At 49.9% G+C, this 21,883-nt stretch overlaps 1 protein-coding gene across 3 annotated transcripts in view; it reads left to right on the top strand.

The window, feature by feature from the left end:
• The window catches only part of HIP1 (huntingtin interacting protein 1), a 119,981-nt gene that overhangs the window by 58,127 nt on the left and 39,971 nt on the right, over positions 1-21,883 (top strand). For 2 of the 3 annotated variants that reach the window (XM_036767053.1, XM_036767054.1), the window contains exons 2-5: positions 14,488-14,551; positions 18,543-18,685; positions 18,908-18,964; positions 21,040-21,120. In XM_036767053.1, the coding sequence (XP_036622948.1) occupies positions 14,488-14,551; positions 18,543-18,685; positions 18,908-18,964; positions 21,040-21,120 (345 nt within the window). The remainder of the gene's footprint in view (positions 1-14,487; positions 14,552-18,542; positions 18,686-18,907; positions 18,965-21,039; positions 21,121-21,883) is intronic. The other variant, XM_036767055.1, reaches the window with a different exon arrangement.

Below are 21,883 nucleotides of genomic sequence, written 5' to 3' on the forward strand. Positions count from 1 at the left end.
GTTCTGAGAACCACCAGCCCAGCCCATTGCCACCCTGATGTGAGTGATGTGGCATACCCATCATCTAACCGAGGGATTTCCTTGGTTGGCCCATTCTTGGAAAGGGCAGTCAGCAGCTATCTCCTCCCCACCTGCATGCTTCTCCCCTAGAATGGAGTAATCCCAGTACCAGATGGTAGGTGACAAAACTAGATGGCCTGCTCTCCCAGATGCAAGCCCCTCCCCAACAGGAGGATGACTTCATCATCTGTGCACAAGAAGGCATGAGGACAGTGGCCCAAGAGAGACAGTAATCTTTGGGAAAGGTCCAGGCTCTAGAGTTAGAGGACTTGGGTTCAGATCCTGCCTTTGACACTACCTGTGGGACCCTGGGCAAGTCTGGACCTCAGTTTCCCCATCTGCAAAATATGGGGGTCAGACTATAAGGCCTTTGAGGCCCCTTCCAGCTCTCTATGACTCTATGATCCTAGGACACTTCTCTCTAGACCTCAGTTTCCTCATCTACAAAAATGAAAGGGGGGAGGGGAGATTGGACCAGGTGGCCTCGGAGCTTCTTTCTGACTGTAGATGCTTGATTCTATTTCTCTGATGCGCCAATGAGAATTTGGATTTGTAGGGGATTTCAACCTGCAGCCAGATTCATAGGGCTTCCCCAAGAGTAGAGAGTGGGTAGTAGGGGGCATTAGGTTCATTTCAAAATTCTGTTAATAGGATTAAAGGACCTTCAGGTTTGAGAGAGAGGCATTTTATGTGGATTCACAGGCAGGAGTCTGGATGGGTGGATGGATGGATGGATGGATGGATAGATGGGTGGGTGGGTGGGTGGTTGGATGGATGGATGGATGGATGGATAGATGGATGGATGGATGGATGATTAGATGGATAGGTGGGTGGGTAGGTGGGTGGGTGGGTGGATGGATGGATGGATGGGTAGATTTACTTGGCTGAGAGTGGAGTAGGGGTGGAGGCGAGATGGAAGATGTGGAGCAGAGGTGAGGAAGGGGCAACTGGGGGAGATAAGCATTGAAGCACTTTCAGTAGAGCCAGGACAACAGCCCAGCAACCTACTTCTGAACTAAGCTGCACAAGCCTTTGATATACTTAGGGGGTCAAAAACCCAACTCTAGAAAGTACTTCTGCCTTATTTTCAGCTCTCATAACAGAGATGGTCGTAATTACCAGAAAGTCCCTCTATCATACATACAGGTACAACCAGGTAGAGAGAAGTAGCTTTGTATAATGGAAAGAGGTAAGGCTTTAGACTTGGAGGACCTGAGTTCAAATCCTGCCACTGATACTTAGTACCTGTATAACCTTGGGCAGGTCACTTCCTCTCTAGCCTTTTGTTTCTTCATCTATAAAATGAAGGGGTTAGACCAAGTGGCCTCTAAGGTTTTTCCTATGTGTAATCCTATGACCTAGTCATGGCTTAGGGAGGAAATGAGCTGAGAATATGCTTGCTAGAGGTGAGGTCTCTCTGTTTGGGTCAGTTGGGCCCCTTTGTTTGGGGCCAATAGCTATGGAACTTACTGGAGGGATCATATTAAAATCTCTGCCTCTGCTCTTCTCTGTTGCAGTTCTGTTCTCTTTGGACAGAACATGTGGCACATGGCTTTCTCCCTGGCCCCGACTAATTCTCTCTCCATGTATCATCTGTGGCATTAATTTGAGGGTATGGGAAGGTGATGTTCCTGGTCCGGAGGCGGGGGTGGGGAGGGAAGCCTGGCACATGACCCTGAGCACCAGGAATATCAGTCCCCAGTTTGTCACCTTCACCCCCTGGTTAGAGAGCCCATCACTGTGACTAATGCTGCCTTCTGGGCCTGTTTGAGCCAAAAAGCATTCATGGTTCTCTGGTTGCTCACTGGGGTTCCTCAGAGTCATCCCCAGCCCACTGGTCTGTCTGCAGGGTTTTTCCCACACCTCCCACCACATTCTGAGCAGCTCTTGGCCCATCCTATTAGCACTGAGCAGAGCTGATGAGGGTGTCAGGGTCTGTCAGCCTTCCCTGATTATACAGATCTCATACACAAGCTTCTGTCCTTATGATCCCCAGAAGATGTTAATTCTGTTTGACAATTAAGTAAACACCTACGATGTGCTAAATGGGAGCTGTCCTGTGATGTCAGAGACGAAGAGCTGGCCTTGGAGTCAAGAAGGCTTGGGTTCAAGTGTTGCCTTTAACACATATGAGTTGTGTGGCTCTGGGCAAGTCACATGGTCTGTCAATGCTTCGGACAACTCTCTAGGATGGTAAATTGCAGCATCATTACCAACGTTCTTTGGTGGAGGGGCTTTCCTCTGCAGGAGTTCCTCATATTAATGAAATTACAAGTCTAGTCCAAAAAAATCAGCAGAATAACCCACGATTAGCCTAAAATAGACAAGAGGCTTTGGAAGTCCGTTCTATAAGATCCTAATATGACTTTGGATTTGTAGGGAAATTCTGCTTGTGGCCAGATTTGTGGGGCTTGGGAGCGAGGGGCAGGAGGGGGAGAATGAGAAGGTGGCAGAGAGAGCCAAGCAAGAGGGGACCTCACAGTGCCTCATGGATTGGGGGACCCGGCGGAGGCGTTTGGAGCATGTCTGCTGGGCCAGGGGCAGAGCAGCTCTTCAAGGACTCATCATTTAATGAGCCATGTACACAAATGACTGGGTCTGGGAGGCACCTTGGAGACCGTGGAGTCAAACACTTCCATTTTATGCGTGAGGAAGCTGAGACCCAGGGCCGTTAAATGAAGCAGTAACAGGATCCCAGGTGTAGAGCGGGATGGTACCTCGGAGGCTGTTGAGCCCAACCCCCTCATTTTACAGAGGAGCAAATTGAAGCCCCAGATCATACAGGTAGTGAGTGTAATGGCAGTATTTGAACCCAGGACTCCTGAATGCAGAGTTAGTGTTCTGTACCATACTGCCTCCCAAACGAGTGAGCTTCACAGAAGAAGGGGCGCCCCAGCTGCTTAATTTCCATCCCAGAGATCACAGGGGTATCTGATGAAGGGCAAGGTAATGATGATGCTCGGAATCATGTGCACAGTGCCTTTAAAGCTCACAGAGGGCCTTCGCATGTATTATCTCATTGGATCCCCATAAAGATCCCCACGGGGACAGGCCTTCCATGGGTCAGTCATTGACTCAGGCCCAGTAAGGGGTGGGCAGTGCCTGGAAGGCTCAGACTCCCAACTGCCTTCCGGTATCGAATCTTAGCAAAGCCTCATGTTGGAAAGGCCTTTAGGGGTCATCGAGCCCTCAGTGAGGTCCTGGGCGTGGACGTGGCAGAAAAACTCCAGAAAAATGGATGGACAAAGGTGAGTCTTACCCTTACCTGGTGAAAAGGCATAATGATTCTATCATGTATTGCACGTACAAAGAGCAATGGAGTGGAGGGGAGCCCTGCTTGTTGGACTGGACACCCTGCTGGGAGGACCCCCTTGGTCACCCTGATACATCCTAGTGACCAGTAGGACTGCTGACCCCTGTTCCCCTGCCCCCAAAACTATCAACAGATGTCTGTGTGGGCTTGAGCACATTTGAGTGTGAGTGTGCGTGTGTGTGTGTGTGTGTGCGTGTGTGTGTGTGTGTGTGTGCGTGTGTGTGTGTGTGTGTGTGTGTGTGTGTGTGTGTGTGTGTATAGATGTGTTGGTGCCTTTGCACTAGGGCAGTTTAGAGGCCAGCGCAGCGGAAGTCCATAATTCCCTGGAAAAGGAGCAGCCTGGCTGTTTTAAGATGCAGCTCAGACACCATCTTGTGCACAAAGCCTTTCCTGCTGGTGCCCTCCCTCCCAGACTACCTGGTACCTAACGACTTGGTGCATGTAGAGATCTGCCCTTGTCACTTTGTACGGATGCTGTGTACGTTTTATATGCCCTGGTCAACATCCCCATTAAGATGGAATCTCTTTGGGAGAAGGGGTGATTTCATTCCTCATAATGGTATGCCCAGCCCCTCACATGATGCTTGATTAGAGGGAGGGACTGCTGAATCAAGGTCCTAGGAGAGTCAGGGAGGGATGGCACCGAGGGCCAGGTGGGGTTTAGTTTTACGGAGGAGAGACCACATGGTCTGGTGAAAGGATAAATGGAATGGAATCCCAGGAGCCGGGTTCAAATCCCAACTATATCACTTACTACCTGTATGTCCTTGGGCAAATTAGTTCACTACCCTGAGCCTTCATTTCCTCAGCTGTGAAGTGAGGGTGTCAGAGAGTAGGGATAGGCCTTCCTGTGTGATCATAGCCAGAAGTCTCGGAAGGGGGGTGGGGGTGCCCATCAATCATTTCCTAGGACCTCCCCCTCTGCCCCAGCTACAGGGAGTCACTCACACACACACATACATACATTCACACACCTACTCACACATATACATATGCTCACATGCATGTGCATGCATACTCACACACATTCACACACACATACTCACACACATACATACATTCATATACACGCACACAGATACATTCATGCACACTCATACACTCACACATACATACATTCATATACACACAGATACATACATTCATGCACTCACATACACTCACACACATACATATATTCATACGCTCACATACACTCACACGCATACATACATTCACACACACAGATACATACTTTCACACACGCTCACACATTCTCACCTACACTCTCACACACACACACTCACTCACACACTCCTCCTTCCTTGGCTTCCTTTACTTCCAGCCCTCTCTTCCCTCCCCCAAGGGGAAACAGGCTCTTGCACAGCTCACGAAGCAGAAGTGAGAATCCTGACCTCAGTCATTTCTGAGAAAGTGTCATCATATCCGGCCTGGTGCTGTGGTCATGGATGGTGAAATCCACTGCTGGACCGGAGAAGGGGCCATCCTTCCTTTTTCTCCACTCTTCAGAAAAGTAGCTCAGGCATTCCTATTGACTGGGTGACCACTTTGGGCCAAGGCCCTGGCAAGCTGCACAGTCCAGGAGAAAGAATGTTGGATGGAGAGTCCACAAGATGTGGGTTCAAATCCCACCCCAGTCATTTACTACCCACATGACTTGGAGCAAATCACTCCCCCTCTCTGGCCTGAGCATCTTCATCTACCTCTGACCCTGAGGCCTAGATTCTAATCCTGGTCCTACTGCTGTGTGACCTTTGGCATTGGCATTGTCCCTCTGGGGACCTCAGTTTACTTATGTGTAAAATGGGGAACTGGCCTCACAGAGCCTAAAGCCATGACCCCATGAGGTAGCTGTCCACGGAGCTTCTACCACCCAAAGCCTCAAGAAAGCACCCAGTCAGTTAGCAACGTTTGCTTGGTTTTGTTAAGCTAATTCAGTCATGTCCGACTCTTCAAAGATACTGGAGTGGTTTGCCATCTCCTTCTCCAGCTCGTTTTACAGATGAGGAAACTGAGGCAAAGAGGATTAAATGACTTGCCCAGGGTCACACAACTAGTAAGTGTCTAAGACTGGATTTGAACTCAGGAAAATGAGTCTTTCAGACTCTTGGCCTGGCGCTCTGTCCACTACACCTGGCTGCCCTGTTTACTTGGTAGACCATGATGCTTTATCTCCTTTTAGTATCCCCCACCTTGCCCAGCTCTGGTCAGTTAAATTGGCCACAACCCCGATGAAGTAGATAATGTAATTATGATCTCATTTTATAAAGAAGACACCGAGAGTGGCCGAGCCAGTCGTGTGAATTTGACCAAGGACAGAGCTGGGACATGAAGCTGAGCCTTCTGCCTCTGAATTCTCTGCCATTCCCATTAGAACAGAGCATAGAGGGGCAGCTAGGTGGCTTAGTGAGTAAAGCACCGGCCCTGGAGTCAGGAGGACCTGAGTTCAAATGTGACCTCAGACACTTGACACACTTACTAGCTGTGTGACCTTAGGCAAGTCACTTAGCCCCAAATGCCCTGACTGCCTCCTCAAAAAAAAAAAAAAGTAGAGCATAGAGTAAAGCAGGCCTCAGAAGACTTCTCAGGGATTGGGATTGAAAGGAGGCACAAGACGTGGATCTGATCTGGGCCCTATCACCGCCTTGCCGTGTGGCTTCGAGCAAATGACATCTTTGGGGGCTTCCGTTTCCTCTAGTCAATGAAGAGGCTAAACCAGATTTTCTTTTCCTTTTTTAAGTGTGTTATTGGTGGGGGGAGGAGTTGTTGTTTTTACATCGCAGTTGTTCCTGGAAATATCTGTCCTTCCCCTTGAGAATCAAACCCTTCCTTTTGATAAAGAAAAGCAGTTAAACAAACAATGCAGTGCCGTGTCTGAGAGCATGTGCAAAATTTGCCTTCCTGGTCCCCGCCTCGGTGCTGAGAGGAGAGCGTTATGCTGCATTGTCTGTTTTCCAGTAATTTTTTTGGCTTTTCTTTTCTTTCTTAAAAAAAATTATTGATTTTTTTGTTTTATATCAGAGTTATTTTTGAAAGAAAAAAATCTATAGTCCATTCCAAATTGCACCTTTCTTGTAACAAAGGAAAAACATTAAGCACAGAACATTCTAATATAAGCAATCCCATCTGACCAATCTGCCTTGACCTTCATGTCCTCATCCATAAAATGAAGGTGAGGTGAGCTAGACGGCCCCTGACGTTTCTTCCTCTCCTCCGTGTGGAATGTTCCATCCTGTTTGTCCCCTTCCCTCTGCTCCCCAGGAGCTTCCCAGGTTTTTTCAGTACTCACGCTTGGGCTTCCTGTTCATACCCTGTTTGTTTGCTTTCTATAGTCACTAGGTCAGATTTTTTTCTAGTTCTGCTTACATCACTTAGCATCAGTTCGTAGAAGTCTTTCCACACTTCCCTGAATTCCTCCCATTTGTCATTTTTACGTCATGAGAACATTCCATTACATTTAAGGAGTACACTATTCCTAAGATCCCTTCTGCCTCCAAACCACAGTCTGTGATTCTGTCTGCTGGGCCCTGCAGAGGGGATGGACCAAGATCTGGACAGATGGGGCTGGGGGCTGTGTGTGACTGCCCAAAGCGATGGTTGGGTGAGGACTCTGGTGCCCAGAGCTTTCCATAGGCTTGAGAATCTCTGGACACAGCCCTGGCCCAGGACACGACCCCTTCTGCTGATGCCTTAGGAGTCCTCTGCTGGACAGATGGGGGCTGGGGGCTGTGTGTGACTGCCCAAAGCGATGGCTGGGTGAGGACTCTGGTGCCCAGAGCTTTCCATAGGCTTGAGAATCTCTGGACACAGCCCTGGCCCAGGACACGACCCCTTCTGCTGATGCCTTAGGAGTCCTCTGCTGGACAGATGGGGGATGGGGGCTGTGTGTGACTGCCCAAAGCGATGGCTGGGTGAGGACTTTGGCGCCCAGAGCTTTCCACAGGCTTGAGAATCTCTGGACACAGCCCTGGCCCAGGACATGACCCCTTCTGCTGATGCCTTAGGAGTCCTCTGCTGGCCGGGGTTTAGCTCAGTTTGCTGAGTAGATACAGTGAGCTTTGTCCCTAGGACAGTTTGAAATTGGAATGAACGTGTCCAGGGTGGGGGAGAGGGTCTCCACCTGTTCTGCTTGGCTCTGGGTGGGGGCAGAACCAGGAGCAGTGGGTAGATGTTCTAGAGACACAGACTTAGGCTCAATGAAAAGATCTTCCTAATAATTAACACTCTCAGAATTTAAATGGCTTACCGTGGCAGATAGCCGGTTCCATCTCACCAGATGTCCTCAAACAAAGACTGGGTGATGACCCATCAGGAATGTCTTATGGAGGTTCCCATCCATGTGCCATCTGAGGGGACTCCCAACTCTAAGATCCTGTGGCCTTGGGAGGCGATAGAAGCCTCAAGCCATGGCTCCCCAGGAACCGTCCTGGCCTGTCTGAAGCCGTCCAACTCCAGGTCTGCCCTTTGTGGAGTTCCAGTTTGGACTGGCCAGAGAATTGCCACATGTCAAGTCTTAACCAAGCTAGAGGGTGATATCTAAGGGTCCCCAACTGTCCTTCCATCAGCCTGCCTTGAAGGTGTCCAAGCACCTGTGCTCAGGGCTGCCCTCCAAGGATCCCCAAGTGTTCCAGTATTCAGGATGTCCTCAGTATCTGTATCTGTGAGCAGAAGACACGTCGTCTGTAAATCACATCCCACTTCTCATTGTGATTTCCTCCTTGGCTGACTGTGGCTGGGAACATGTCAGCTGCCAGTTTCTCTGTCTCCTTCCCTCCCTTCTTCCTTCCCTTCACAGGTGAGGAAGCTGAGGCCAATAGAGGTTAAGTGACTTGCCCAGGGTCACATGGCTAGTAAGTGTCTGAGGCAGAATTTGAACTCAGGTCTTCTGGAGACCAGACCAGGCACTCTATCCACTGCACCACCTACCTGCCCTAGATTTAGAATGGAAAGGGACATTGGAGGTTGCTTAGTCTAGTCCAACACTCTTGTTTTACATATGAGCAAAATGAGGCTTGGAGAGTTTAGGTAAACAGTAAACATCTAAGCCAAGGTTTGAACCCAGGTTTTCTGAGTCAGAATCCAGGGATGGGTGTGGTGCTGACATGGAGGGAGGGCAGCAGTTTGCAAGCCAAAGGGAACAAGTGGCAGGTAGGGAATGGGGAAGCAAGACTGGGCCATCTGGTCTACCCCCTCCCTTCACACATGAGGAGGCCAAGGGCCTGGAAGTGACTGGCCCATGGTCACAAAAGCAGGACCACAGATCACAAAGTGGACAGAACTTTAGACATCACTAGGGCCAGTCCCACTACGTTTTAAGGATGGGGAATTGGGTCAAGGTAACACAGGTAGGCATCAGCGGACATAGAATTTGAGCCCAGAGCTTCTAGCTCTAAGTGTCCGCTCGACCATGTCAAGTCAAGGATTGGCACTAAGGACCCCAAATCAGGGTTTCTTTTCCCGTGTCATATTATGTCTGCCCTAGGAGAGAAAAGATGGTGCCAGGGAGTTGGGTTTCAGGTGGTAGGCGATGAGAGGCAGTCCTTAGTGCATTCAGAGACCTGAATCCAAGGTCCGTCCCTGACACAGCCTGTGTGACTCTGAACAGCTCATGTAATCTCTCAGCACCCCTATGGCAGGAAGTGGCAGCCACTTGTGGGGTGTCCTCATCAATACTCCCCCACACTGGTGAAATCACAGATCTGCCACCCCAGAACTAAGGATTTCCGAATCAGAAATAATCAGAGCCATGTTTGAAAAAGGCTGTTCTTGCAGTTATTCTGAGTGGACCCCCATGGAGAGAGGCTGGAAGCAGAAAGGGCATTCAGACTGCTGTAATGACTGAAGCATGGGGTGACGAGGGCTTAGGCTAAGAGTGGGAAGGGGAGGCAAAGGGCACAGCCTGAGAATGCCGTGGGGAGTCTCTCTGGGCAGGGTAGTCCGCTCCACAGATGTTTCTCAAATTCTGCTCTGTATAAGGCTCTTTCCTGGCTATGCTGGGGAGGGCTGCCATGTGACATGGCCCTTGTCCCCAGACCTCTTAGAAGGGATTACAGGATCAGAGAGAGAGAGAGAGAGCTGGAAGTGACCTTAGAGGTCTCATTTTACAGATCAGGAAACTGAGGTCCAGCACCACAGGTGGTCAGCAGCAGAGCTAGGATACTCTTCCCCCTGCCTATAACCCGGCATCCCCACCCTGCTTCGAGCTCTTCCTAGAAAAGACATGACATAATGCCAAGTCTGTGTTGGCCACAGGGTGCAGTGGAAGACCTGCTGAAGCCACAGGGTAGGGAACCTTTTTTTGGTCATAAGGAAGTTGGGAAAGATTGGTGGGTTAGTAAGGGAAATGCTCTCCTCACTTTTGACATGTTCAGACTCATCAGCCTAGATGCCTTGCCCAGATGGCATGTCATGGTTAGGGCCCTGGTGCCAGGCCACGCCCCCCACCACTTGGCAAGTGCTGATTAGGGGCTGGCTGGGGGGTGGGGGGAGCCTGTCTAGACAGCATCTCCTTAGAGAGATCCGGCCAAGTGCCCCTAAAGCATTTACCTCTGTCACACCACATCACAGCCCAGTCGGGCTTCTAGCCAAGTTCCTGGGGAAGGGGAATTGTCTGACAGAACTGATGCTTTCTCTGTGGCTCTGAGGAGGCTGAGCAAGGAGGCTGGTTCTGGGGAATGCAGAGGAAGGGGGGCTGTGAATTGGCCAAGGGCTTGCCACGGGCATGGGGGCAAGGGCCGAGAGGTCCAGCACAGGCTTTCCTCCTAGATTTGGCATCTCAGTACTAAGGTCCCAACGGTTTCCAGATCTTCTGTTGGAGCAGAAGCACCCCGCCCAGCCCCTCACAGTGGGGGGATAGAGCCAGGGACTGTGTCAACTCAGTTTCATGTCCTGTTCATAATAGACATTTAGTAAAGGTATGTACCTGCCAGTACATCCCCAGGTAGGATGGAAGTTCTTATAATTTAAGATTATTCTGTTGTTCACATCCCTATTATTTGCATTCTCAGTGCCTAGCGCACAGTAGGGGCTTGATAAATGCTTGTTAACTGATTGAGAGATGGATGGATGGATGAATGAATCAGTGTAGCTGAGGATCTCTCAAGGGAAAAGAGACCATTTGCAGATTTGGGCCCCTGAAAAAGACTCGCTGCTCAGTGTGGTTCCGTGGAAAGAGTCAGAGGACCTGGGTTCAAATCCTACCTCTGACACTTACATCCTTTGTGATCTTAGGCAAATTACTGCCTGTGCCTTGATTTCCCCATCTCTAAAGAAGAAGGAGTTGGACTGAATGACCTCAGATTCCCTCCAGCTCAAGATCCTATGATTTTAAGATAAAAATGGTGGCAGGGAGGACATATGGGAAGAAAAAACAACCCCAGAAATGGAGAAATAGAAAACTGGAAACCATTTATTGGGTAAATCAGTGTGGAGATTCTTCTTCAGGTATGGATTGGGCCAGATCAAGGGTTCTTAACTTGGGATCTCTGGACTTTTTAATAATTGGCTTCCTTTATAATCCTGTTTTTTTTTATGTTCTTAAAAAATTCTGAGGTGTCACAGAGGCTTCACCAGACATTGGGGTCCAATCCCTGGGCTAAATGGCTGCTTAGGTCCCTCACACACATCTCAGATTCTGTCATTCTGTGGACTATTTCTAAGAGGCCAGAAAGTCCCACTAATTCTAATAAGGCCAAGGCATGTGGGGGTGGGGCCTGGAAAGGCTCGGAGTCATCCACTGTTAGAATTGGGCAGGGATGTTGTAGAACCCACTCCTTTTACCAGAAAGGGAACTGAGGCCTAGAAATGTCAGGGAGCTTGCTCTCAGTGTGTTCTGACTCCACACGCAAAGTCCTTCCCATTCACTCTCCCCAGGTCTCAGTCAGTGATGGCCCTCGCTGAAGATCTTCCTCCTTAGCCCCCTTTATATGCTCCTTTTTCTCACCTCCTCCTCCTCCTTTCTCTGACTCTGTCTTTCCCCCTCCCTTTATCTATCCCTTCTCTTTCTCTCTTCTCTTCTCCCTCTCTTCTCCCCGCCATCTTCCTCTCCATTCAGAGAGTATGTGTCTGTCTTCTCTCTCTCCCCCCTCTATTTTCCTCTCCATCTAGAAAATGTCTCTCTCTTCTCTCTCTCTCTCTCCTCCTCCCTCCCTGTTCCTCTCTCTCCCACCCTCGTCTGTCTGTCTCTTCTCTCTCTCCCCCCTCTATTTTCCTCTCCATCCAGAAAGTGTCTCTTTCTCTCTCTCTTTTTTCACCTGACTCTGTCTTCTCTCTCTTTTTTCCTCCTTTTGCTTCCTTCTCCATTTCTCATGCACACGTGCCAGTAATCTTTTCTAAACTACTCATGTACCCTCAGGATTGCAGTGACCCTCCTATAAGATCCTATACTAGCCTCTTTCCCCAGTTGTTTGCCCTCTGCTCACCCCATGCCCTGAAGCCTTAATGAGCCAGCCTAGCCCTGGGCATGCAGGAGGCAGCCCTAGTGTTGGGCCCCAGCCAGGAGTTGTGTTCGTGACTGGGTAGAGCCCAGCTGGCACCAAGTGGGCAGGGCCCATGCCCCGCTTCCCATAGGAAAACAGTGGGGTGATTTTTCCCCCTCTGGCTGCAGCCCCATCTAAGCTGACTCAAGTGGGAAGAGGATGGGAGTAGGAGGGGTGCCCAAGAGAAAGACGTCCTTCCTGTGTGTGGCTGCTGATAATTGGCCCTCCGGAACCAGCCTGGTACAGAAGGGCTGGGTCAGGAAGCGGTGTACAATACTGCTCTTTCAGGGGAAACACTGTATGGTCTTAGGCCTCCGTGACTCCAGGAAAACCCTGGGAACAGCAAGTCCTGGGGGGTGGAGGGGATGTTCTCTAGCCCCAGTTTTTCCAGAGGCAAGACAATCAGCTGTGGGACCACCAGACTCACCCTTCTCACTGGCTGGCCCCTGGCACTCTCAGAACTCAACTTTCTTCTTGGTTTGGGAGGCAGCAGTGGGGTCTGAAGGTGAAGGATGGGCCACGTGCCTCACAGACTAACCAATCAGCCAAAGCTGTGGGGATTCACCCCTCTTTGCCATGGAGGACCTTAATTAATCTCTTTAGGGAGGAGGGACTGAGATACCAGGTGTTTAAGTCTTTGGAAAAGATTCTCAACGTTTAGAGAAATGAGAGATCTCTATGTGCAGGGAGAGACAGGAAAGCACCGAATTGGCCCCAAAAAGCTTTTTTAAAAGGAATAAAATTCAATCATGGCAGGACTGCAGGGAAACAGGCCCTTTCCAGCCGCTGACACTCAGTGACCTCCAGGTTGGGGCAATGACAGTCCAGCAGGACTTTAGAAGGGACACAATCTGATCATCTCCTTTGACCCGGCAAGCCGGGCTGTGGTTCTGTCCTCAGGATGTCACTTAAGGGGGAAGGGCTCATCTGTGCAAAAACATCCAAAGGAGCTTTATTGGGGGAAGAAAAAAACCATGGGAATCAACTTTCACGTCCAGTGACTGGGGAATGGCTGAATAAATCATTGTATACCAACAAGAAGGGGCTGGCATTTCGATGGCTCTTTGAGATTCAGGAAGCGCTTTACCAAGAGTATCCCAACTGATCCTCACAGCTACCCTGTGAGGCTGGTGCTCTTATTATCCCCATGTTACAAATGGTGAAACTGAGGCAGAGATAGGTTACACATAGTGCTTGGGAAGTCAGCAAGCATCTATTAAGCCCCTACTATGCTCCAGGCGTGGTACTAGGCACTGGCATATTGTAAATGCTTAATAAATGCTTAAAACCTGACTTAAGTGACTTATCCAGGGTCACACAGCTAGTTAGTGACAGAGTCAGAATTTGAACTCAGGTCCTCCTGATCTGGTGCTCTGTCCACTTTGCCGTCTCACTGCCCATTGCATCACTAGTGAAACTGTAAATTATAAAATAGGTTGGAGGGAAAGGCAGGGAAGGAACCTGTGATTTCATTAGGGAAGGGGAACCTCCCTTAACTGATGCCTAGCAGTGGCTCCTCTGCACCTTGGGCACGAGGAGGGTAAGTGACTTTCCCAAAGTCACACAGCCAGCCTATGTCAGAGGCAGGATTTGAACTCAGGTCTCCCCGATTCTGAGGCCAGCTCTCAATACAATTAATAGTCATAAGACTGACCATCCCCATTGGCCTAATGTTTTCATTTCTGGGAGTTCACTGTGTAAGGTTGTACTGAAAAGGAAATAAAAAATGCCCATGTGTCCCAAACTAACGTTGCTACAAAGTCATAGCCACCAACTGAAGAGTCTCTGGGTCCATCATGGTTGGTGAATGCCTGGGGCTCATCGAAGGAATGGAAGGCTGGCCGATAGAGAAGGGCCGGGCCTAGGAAAGAAGGCAAGACCAAGCCTCCACCATCTATATCCACAGCTGGCTCTGCTCCCATCCAGAACACTGTGACCTTGGGCCAGACACTCCGGGCCTCAGTTTCCTCATCCGGAAAGCCGGTGTTGGGCTGAATGGTCTCCAGGAGCCATGATGTAGTAAATCAGAAGGGGTCAGAATGGAAGCGATTAGTGCTTTAAAACGTGTTTGTGTTGTCAGTAGTTCCGACGTCGTGAACTGTTTTGACCAAGCAAATGGGAATGATGGAAGCCAGCTGCAGGGCGGGTTAGTCAGGGAGGGCTTCCTGGAAGCAGTGGCTTCACTAGAGGGAAGGGGCGGTGGGATGGATGGAGAGACAGGCTCCATCTGCCATAAGTGAGCAGCTCCCAGACTGCTGAGGGCAGACGGAGGGGGAGCCGCTCTCCTCCCGCCCTTCCTGCCTCTTCCTTCTGCCCCCAGAGAAATAATGTTTCCCTCGAGAATGAAAAGCTTCTTTTTGTGGGCCTCTTTAATCGCCGTGTTGTTGTGCCCAGTGAATGAGTGGCAGCCCAGGGGCAGCAGCTGAGTCTAACAAGAGGCCAGCAGTAAATCCCTCCCGGGCGCCAGAGCCAGCTGGCCTGGGAGCCCAGCTCCCACCAGGGCGGCCCTGGGAAGGGGCCCAGGGTCAGGGAGGTGAGGGCTCGGGGAGCAGAGACAGGGAACGGGGTAGCTGGGGACCCTGAGGCCACTCTCTGGCCGATTCATCTCACCCCCCTTCTCTGCTGTTTGTTTTTCAGACAGTCAGCATCAATAAAGCTATTAATACCCAGGAAGTGGCCGTGAAGGAAAAACATGCCAGGAATATCCTTTTGGACGTTGCCCGGATAGAGAGGACCCTGCAGGGGGTCCACTTGTGGGAAGTGGTAGTGGGGGAGGAGCCTTCTGCCTGGAGACCCCCTAGCTGGTTTAGGGGCCTGTGAGGTGGGGGAGGGGCTTTCTGCCTGGAGATCCCCTGCCTAGTTTGGGGAGCTGTGAGGTGGGGGAGGGGCTTTCTGCCTGGAGATCCCCTGCCTAGTTTAGGGGGCTGTGAGGTAGGGGAGGGACCTGCTGCCTTGAGATCCCCTTCCTGGTTTGGCGGGGCTGTGAGGTGGGGGAGGGGCCTGCTGCCTGGAGATCCCCTAGCTGGTTTGGGGAGCTGTGAGGTGAGGGAAGGGCCTTTCTGTGACTGGATCTAGTCCCTATAAGGCTTAGAGTACCTCAGTGTTTGGGGTTATGAGCATACTCTTGGCTCGTGGAGGAAAGAAGGCGAAATCTAGAAAGGAACCTTAGAGGTTCTAGCGTGACTCCCCTGCCCCAATTTACAGATGATCCTGGGCATCCTCCTGGCATTTGCCTTCCCACGCTGTCCCTGACTCTGGAGAGATTTTCAAGAACTTTCCATCGGTCATTTAGGACCCAGAAGAAATGCCTGGCCATGTTTTCAAGGCCCTGGGCCCAAGGGTGAGCTCTCAGGCCCTGCCTTTGTCCTGAGGTTTGACCATGCTGGCCACACACTCAGCACAGCCAGTAGCTTATGACTCCCTCAAAGGTCTCTGCCTCACAGGACTAGGAGGCCAAAAGCCCAATGGATGCTTCAAGTTAAGAACTCGTGGTCTCCAGCCCTTCAGATGGCGAGTAGGGGCTTGTTTGGGCATCTAGGTCTACTTAAGGGGAACTTCAGGAAGGGGATGGAAAGGAGCCAGTGAGCCAGCCTTGAGTGGGGGCTGTAGAGGCTCCCATTAAGGGGCCAGGGGTCCAGGGAGTACCTGCCAGCATCCATGTGGCCAAGCAGACAACATCCCTGCCAGATAGAAGTCTTGGATGCATGTCCACAAGGCAGAACTCAGGAGAGAAGCTGACACCAGTAGCCCTCAATAAACAAAAGGAGGTTGCCTGAAAGGCTGAAAGTGGGCCCCAGGTCCAACACATAGAAGGGTCCAGAAGTAGAGAACAGAACAGAACTGGGGGGACAGGGAAGAATAAGGCAATTTTCAGCAGTTGATGTCACTGTTGCTGTTCTGAGGATGCCCAGGCCCCACCAGGAGGGAATGTGTCCAAAAAGTGCTAGTCCCTGAATCAGATCTTCCTGAATTATGACAAGTGAGGAAAAGCCTCCTGACATAGCCAGGAAAAAAAACACACACACACACACAGCATCTCTGAGCTAGAAGAGCCAAAGCTTTCTAATCCAGCCTGTACTGAAATAGGACACACACCCCTCCAAGACCTCCCCCCACCAGGTGCTACCCAGCTTCTACTGGAGACCTTCAGCCACCCAAATGGCCCATCCACTCTGGGACAACTTTGATCGTTAGAAACGTTCCCTACAATGATCCTAAAACTGTCTCTCTGTAACCCATCAGTAGCATTTCTGTCCTCTCAGGCCAAGTAGAGCAAATTTAATTAATCAAATACTCAAATGGACCTGGGATCTCACTGATGTGGGCATTCTCTCCAAGAGGCAAATCTCAACCCATCCATGCCTATCCATCCCATGCAACTCGACCTTGTCTTCCCATCATTTCATCATGGTGGTGGAGGCCTTCCTCACATTCTATACTGGTCTATCACATGGGCCACCCATCAGTTATCCCTTATTTATGCACCACAAGCAAGCCCTTCATTCTCATGTGCCAGGACAGTCCTCTGCTTTCCCTCCTGTCTCTTCCCTTGTGGTTTCCTGCCCCAGAAGGGTTCTTCTTCACCCAGACCAAGCCAGGAGGATCCCTACTCCCAAGCCCATGGGAATAGCCCATCTTGTTTCACACCCACATTTTTTGATGGTGTTTCATACACCACTTCATAATAATAATTAGCATTTATAAAGCGCTTTCAGATTTGTAAAACACTTCACAAGTATGATGTCATTTGATCCTCATTGGGGGGGTGGGGGTAGGTGCTGCACTCCTTCCCTCCCATGCCCCATGCTTTTATCCATTCTGGATAATGATCATTTTCAATTCTTCAGCCAGTCTAGTGTCCTATGACTCATGGCCATATAACCCCAACAGAGGAATGAAATGTTAATGAAAAGATGGACCTTTATTTCAGAGAAAAACCCAGGGTCCCTAAGAGACCCTGGACTTTTACAAAATCTTTTAAAAGACTTTGAAGTTACCCAAAGACAGTCTAGTTCACTCTCGTCCTACTGAGCTCTGGGCCTCAGCAAGTGTCCATTTGTGGAATCTGTCCCAAGATATAGACAGATGGATGGATGGATGGGAGGGATAGATGAGACAGATAAGATAAAGAAATAGGTGAGCTAGGTAGATGATAGAGTGATGATAAATGGATAGATAGATAATACTGATAGAGAAGTCCCGTAGCCAGGGTCCTTAACCTTTTTTTGATGTTGTGGATGCCTTTGGCAGTCTTTTGAAGCCCATGGACCCCTTATCAAAATAGTCTTTAAATACATAAAATAAAATACATGGGATTACAAAGGAAATCAATTGTATCAAAAGTTAGCAAAATCCTTTCTAAAACACAAGCTCCCATGCTGCTCATGATCCCTGCCGCTGGGGAAGCTGAAGTTGGTGGCAGTCTGTGGGAATCCTCCTTCACCCTGGGCACTGAGCTGGAGCCCCTTCATGCTGTTGGTAAATACTCATGGAAGGGGACATTCTGCAGCCCTTTCCTCCTGATTGTTCAGAAATCAGACCCAGAAGAGCTGTTTCCCTCACAGTTTCCTCCACCTTTTGAAGACTCAGACGATCATGAAATCAAGTCAAGGACTTAGTTAAATGCTCCATGTTTTGCGGAGGGCATCCCGGCCAGGATCTTGGCCTTGTCTGCCCCTAAGGCAGCCTTTCCCCTTTGGGGCTTTCGTTCTCTGGATATAGCAGACACCTGGATCCAGGGGCACCAGGGGTCCCAGGAATGTAGTCTGGGGGAGAGAGAGCCCTGCTGTGATGGGAGTCCACAGGAGAGCAGCAGCAGGGTCAATCCAACAAATCAGAAGTCCACATGCTTGAGTGAGCCCTTCTGGGCCTAGTAGTGGCAAGGACATTGGGTTTAGACTCAGAAGACGTGACTCTGAATATCAGCTGTGCTAATTTCTCCCTAAATAACCTTGAGCAAGAGGCTTAATCTGGCTTCTCTGGGCCTTCGTTTCCTTATCTCTAAAATGAAAGGCCTGGATTATATTATTTCTAAGTTAGTGATTCTGCCATCCCTCCTCATCCAAAGATATGAATGCTTTCAGCCAGGATCAGCAGCAGCATCAAAAGACCTTTATCAGTTATCTAATTCTGTGGGCCAAAGAATATCTCCTAGACCTGATCCTTGCTTTCTGAGAGGTGATGGCCTGGAGCAAACCCACTAAAGGGTATGATGTAAGTGAGGTTTACGTCATTGTGAATGTCATCGTGTACGTGCAGGAGCAGGCAGCAGGCCATAGCTAGTCCTGTAAATACTTGTTGTAAGGAAACAGAACCACAGGCATCCTGGGTGCAGACAGGACAGGTGACGTTGTAAGATCTGCTCACATCATGGAGGAACTGAGACCTTAGGAGCCCATTGGATTGGTAGGAAGGCAGGATGTTCTAGGTACCTGTGGCTGCCCAGAACGTGGCTGGAAAGCAAAATTCAAGGGAGTAAATCAAAGGCCTCCTGTGGTTGGGGCCTGCAGAAGGAAGCATTTTGGAGTGTAAAAAGTGACAGGGGAGCTGGGTGCCCTGATGGGGGGCTATGGTGGCCCCGTGACCCTTCAAAACCACAAGGTAGCCAAAGGCCTTCAAAGCCTCTGGGCCCCTAGAGGCTCCCTGCCTGTGCCAAGGCCACATGCTCATCTCTTCCTTAACATCCGCCTCACCATGCATCCTGGGAACCCATCATGAGAAAGGCGCACAGACCTTCTGGTCTGTCGTGAACCGTCTGCCACTCTCCAGCAACGCCGTGCTCTGCTGGAAGTTCTGTCACGTGTTCCACAAACTCCTCCGGGATGGGCACCCCCATGTGAGTCACTGGGGCCCAGGCCGAGACAAGAGGATGGAGACGGTGGGAAGGAGGCTGGGGAAGCTCCTCATCCTCAGTGCCCCTGCCATCTTAACTGTGGCCTGCCATTTTTTGGCCTGTTCCCCTTGTCCTTGGTCTGGCTTCGCATGTCCACCTTCCTTCCTCTCCCTTCCAAAACACTGGCTGCCCTTTTAACTGTCCAAAGTCATTTCTCTTCCCCAGGTCCTGAAAGACTCCTTGAGATACAAAAATGAATTAAGTGACATGAGCCGGATGTGGGTGAGTTTGGAGATGGTGTTTGGGATGGGTATTTCCTTTTAAAAAAATTTATTTTCACTTAACAAGTATTTGTTTTCTCTCCTTCCCATCTCTTTTCTTCCCCAATGGAAAAAAATGGTGGGCCAAGACAAAACCTGGTGAAGCAAAACAAATTCCCATATTGGCCATGTACAAAAACATGTCTCCTTCTGCATCTTGGGAATAGGGCTCTTCTTTTGGCCTGGGAATAGGGATACTTGGGTTTGAGTCCAAGCCCTGCTGCTTAGAAGGATGGTAAGGCACAGGAAACCATACCCTATGAGTATCAGGGGAGGAATCGGGCGAGTTCAGCCTGGGAAGGACAAGACGGTGGCCTTAAAATAGGAAGCACTCTCCTACAAAAGGGGGAGTTGGTGCAGGCCTGGGAAGAGTCCTCAGAACTTGCCTAGAGGCCCAACGTGGCTCCGTGAGGGACACCATTCCTCAAAATGGAAGGGCCTGCCACAGGGGGCAATGGATTCCAGCTCATCGGTGGAGGTCTCCAAGCAGAGGCTGGAGGAACACTCAGGGCTGTTGTAGTGGGGATTCCTAACATGTTGGGCTTGCTGGCCTCTGGGGACTTTCTAACTGAGCATCTGGGATGATGGCCCGGCCTTAAGCCTGTTATTTCATACTCTCAGAGTGTGTGTGTGCGTCTGTGTGTCTGTGTATCTGAGTCCGTGTGCGTCTCTATGTGTGTCTGTGTCTGTATGTGTGTGTCTCTGTGTGTGTATCTGTGTCTGTGTCTGTGTGTCTGTGTGTTTGTCTAGGTCAGTGTGTGTGGAAAAAGAAAGAACCAGAGGGAGAGAGACAGAAAGTTTGGAGAGTTTTATGTAACTTTTTTTTCAATTAATAAGTATTCACTTTCTCTCCCATCTCCCCTCTTGGTTAAAAAGAAAAACAAAATCCTTAGTCCAGGAAAACCTGTTCCTTCGTTGGCCATGTCTCTTCATCTGTAAAATGAGGCATGTGAAGTAGGAGTTTCCAACATCCCTCCTAGCTCTAAATCCCATGAGCTTCTTCATTCCCCGTTCTTTCCCTTTAGCCATAGGTAGAAAGCAGCAGAATCATTTCCAACCCCCAAGCAGCTCTCCTCAAGAATACAGAGGTACTAAAGACTCCACCAAGCAGCAGCATAGCCCCTGGACCCTAGCCCTGTGACTATGTGGGGTCTTTCCTGAGCCCACCTTTCTCCTCTACTAATTTACCTTATATTCATTAAGGATACAATTAACTTATGTGCACGTCATTTTCCCTGATAGGATGTCAGCTCCCTGACTACAGGGCCCGCATCACTTTTGTCCTTGTCCCTTTGTGGCCCAGCCCATTGCCAAGCACAGAGAAAGCCTTTTGGAAAGTGTGCTGGTTGAGGAAGTGACAGAGTGCCTCTCTTTCCTTCATTCCCTCCCACATCACTCAGGATCTGACTCCCTTGTCTCATCGTGCATCGGGAGTCACCACGAGCCACCTTTTCCCTCCATTCACATTAAGAGCTGAAATCATTCTTCCATCTCACTTTCCCTGACTCTCTCCTGACTCCAGCCCCTTCAGGGTCAGTGCTCAGAATTCAGGAGGTTTGACCAAGCAGGGCCCAAAAAAGATCAACCCTGACTTTTCCAGAAGGGGAGTCAGTTCAGGCCACCTCTGGGACAAGATTGACTTTTGACCCTCACAGCCTAGAACTCTGATCCACATTCTTGTGACACTTTTATCCAAATGCTTTCCTGCTTCCAGAGAAGCCAGGGTCCCCTTTTTCTCTCTAAAGTACATACGGGCAGAGTGCCCACTTCCAGGTTATGGCTACTCTGGGCAGGGGACCCAGGAGCCCTTGAAGTGGGCACCTCGCTACAAAAGAAAGTGCTCTGACTGGAGTCAGAGGAGCTGGCTTCAAATCTTACCTTTGGTGTTTCCTAGCTTTGGGGTCCTGAGCAGTTCCCTTCCCCTCCCTGGGCCTCAGTTTCTCATCTGCAAATGAAGGGGTGGAATTTGGTTGCTCCTGAGGGCCCCTAGATCCTTTCCTCCTGGTCTAAACCTTCTTTCTCTCCTTTCTCTGGCAGGGTCACCTGAGCGAGGGCTATGGACAGCTTTGCAGCATCTACCTCCGACTGCTGAGAACCAAGATGGAGTACCACACCAAGGTGAGCCTCGCCTTCTCGATCATTCCCCCAGGGGCCTGGAGCCCCTCAGGATCAAGGAATCTCCATCTCTCCTTCTGCATCTGGCCATAGCAGACTGAACACTCCATTCCAGCAGCGGCTGCTCCTTGGTGCTTTGAGATGCCAGTCGTGACCGCACTGTTGGGCCACTGGCCGCTCGTGCTCTGTTGGAGAATGTCAGCCGAGGATGCCTTTGTGGCTCTCTTACCTTCTGTCGTTGGCCCTGGAACAGAGTTAGGCATCCTCATTTCCATGCACACTTACATTGTTGGTGGAATTGCTCATTGGCTTCATCTTTTGGAGAATGCAGTCTGGCAATACACAATAATGCAACACTAATGATTTCCTTTGAACTATTGATTCTACCACTCTAGCAGGGGGACCCTAAAGATAGAGTTAGAAGGGAAAAAAGACCCTTTTGTACAAAAATATTTATAGTGTATTTGTAATACCAAAAAAAAATCTAAAAGGAATCTATCTGATGATTAGGGAATGGCTACCCAAAGTAGGATATTCAAAAGCAATAGAGTGCCATTGAGCTGAGGAGAGAAAATAGAACACCGAGGTCCCAGAGGCAGCCTGAGGTACAGCGTCCCCTCCAATTCTGTGGGCACAGTCCAAAGAGGACAAAGATCAGCAAGAAACCAAAGCGATCACCAGTTTGTTCAAGTACTTATCAGAGATGGTTGTGACCGCATCATTACCGAGGAATGGGAAGCTTTTCCTTTGTTTTTGTCAGGTTTGT

This window comes from Trichosurus vulpecula, chromosome 7 (assembly GCF_011100635.1).
Source record: "Trichosurus vulpecula isolate mTriVul1 chromosome 7, mTriVul1.pri, whole genome shotgun sequence".
Taxonomy (NCBI): Eukaryota; Metazoa; Chordata; class Mammalia; order Diprotodontia; family Phalangeridae; genus Trichosurus; species Trichosurus vulpecula.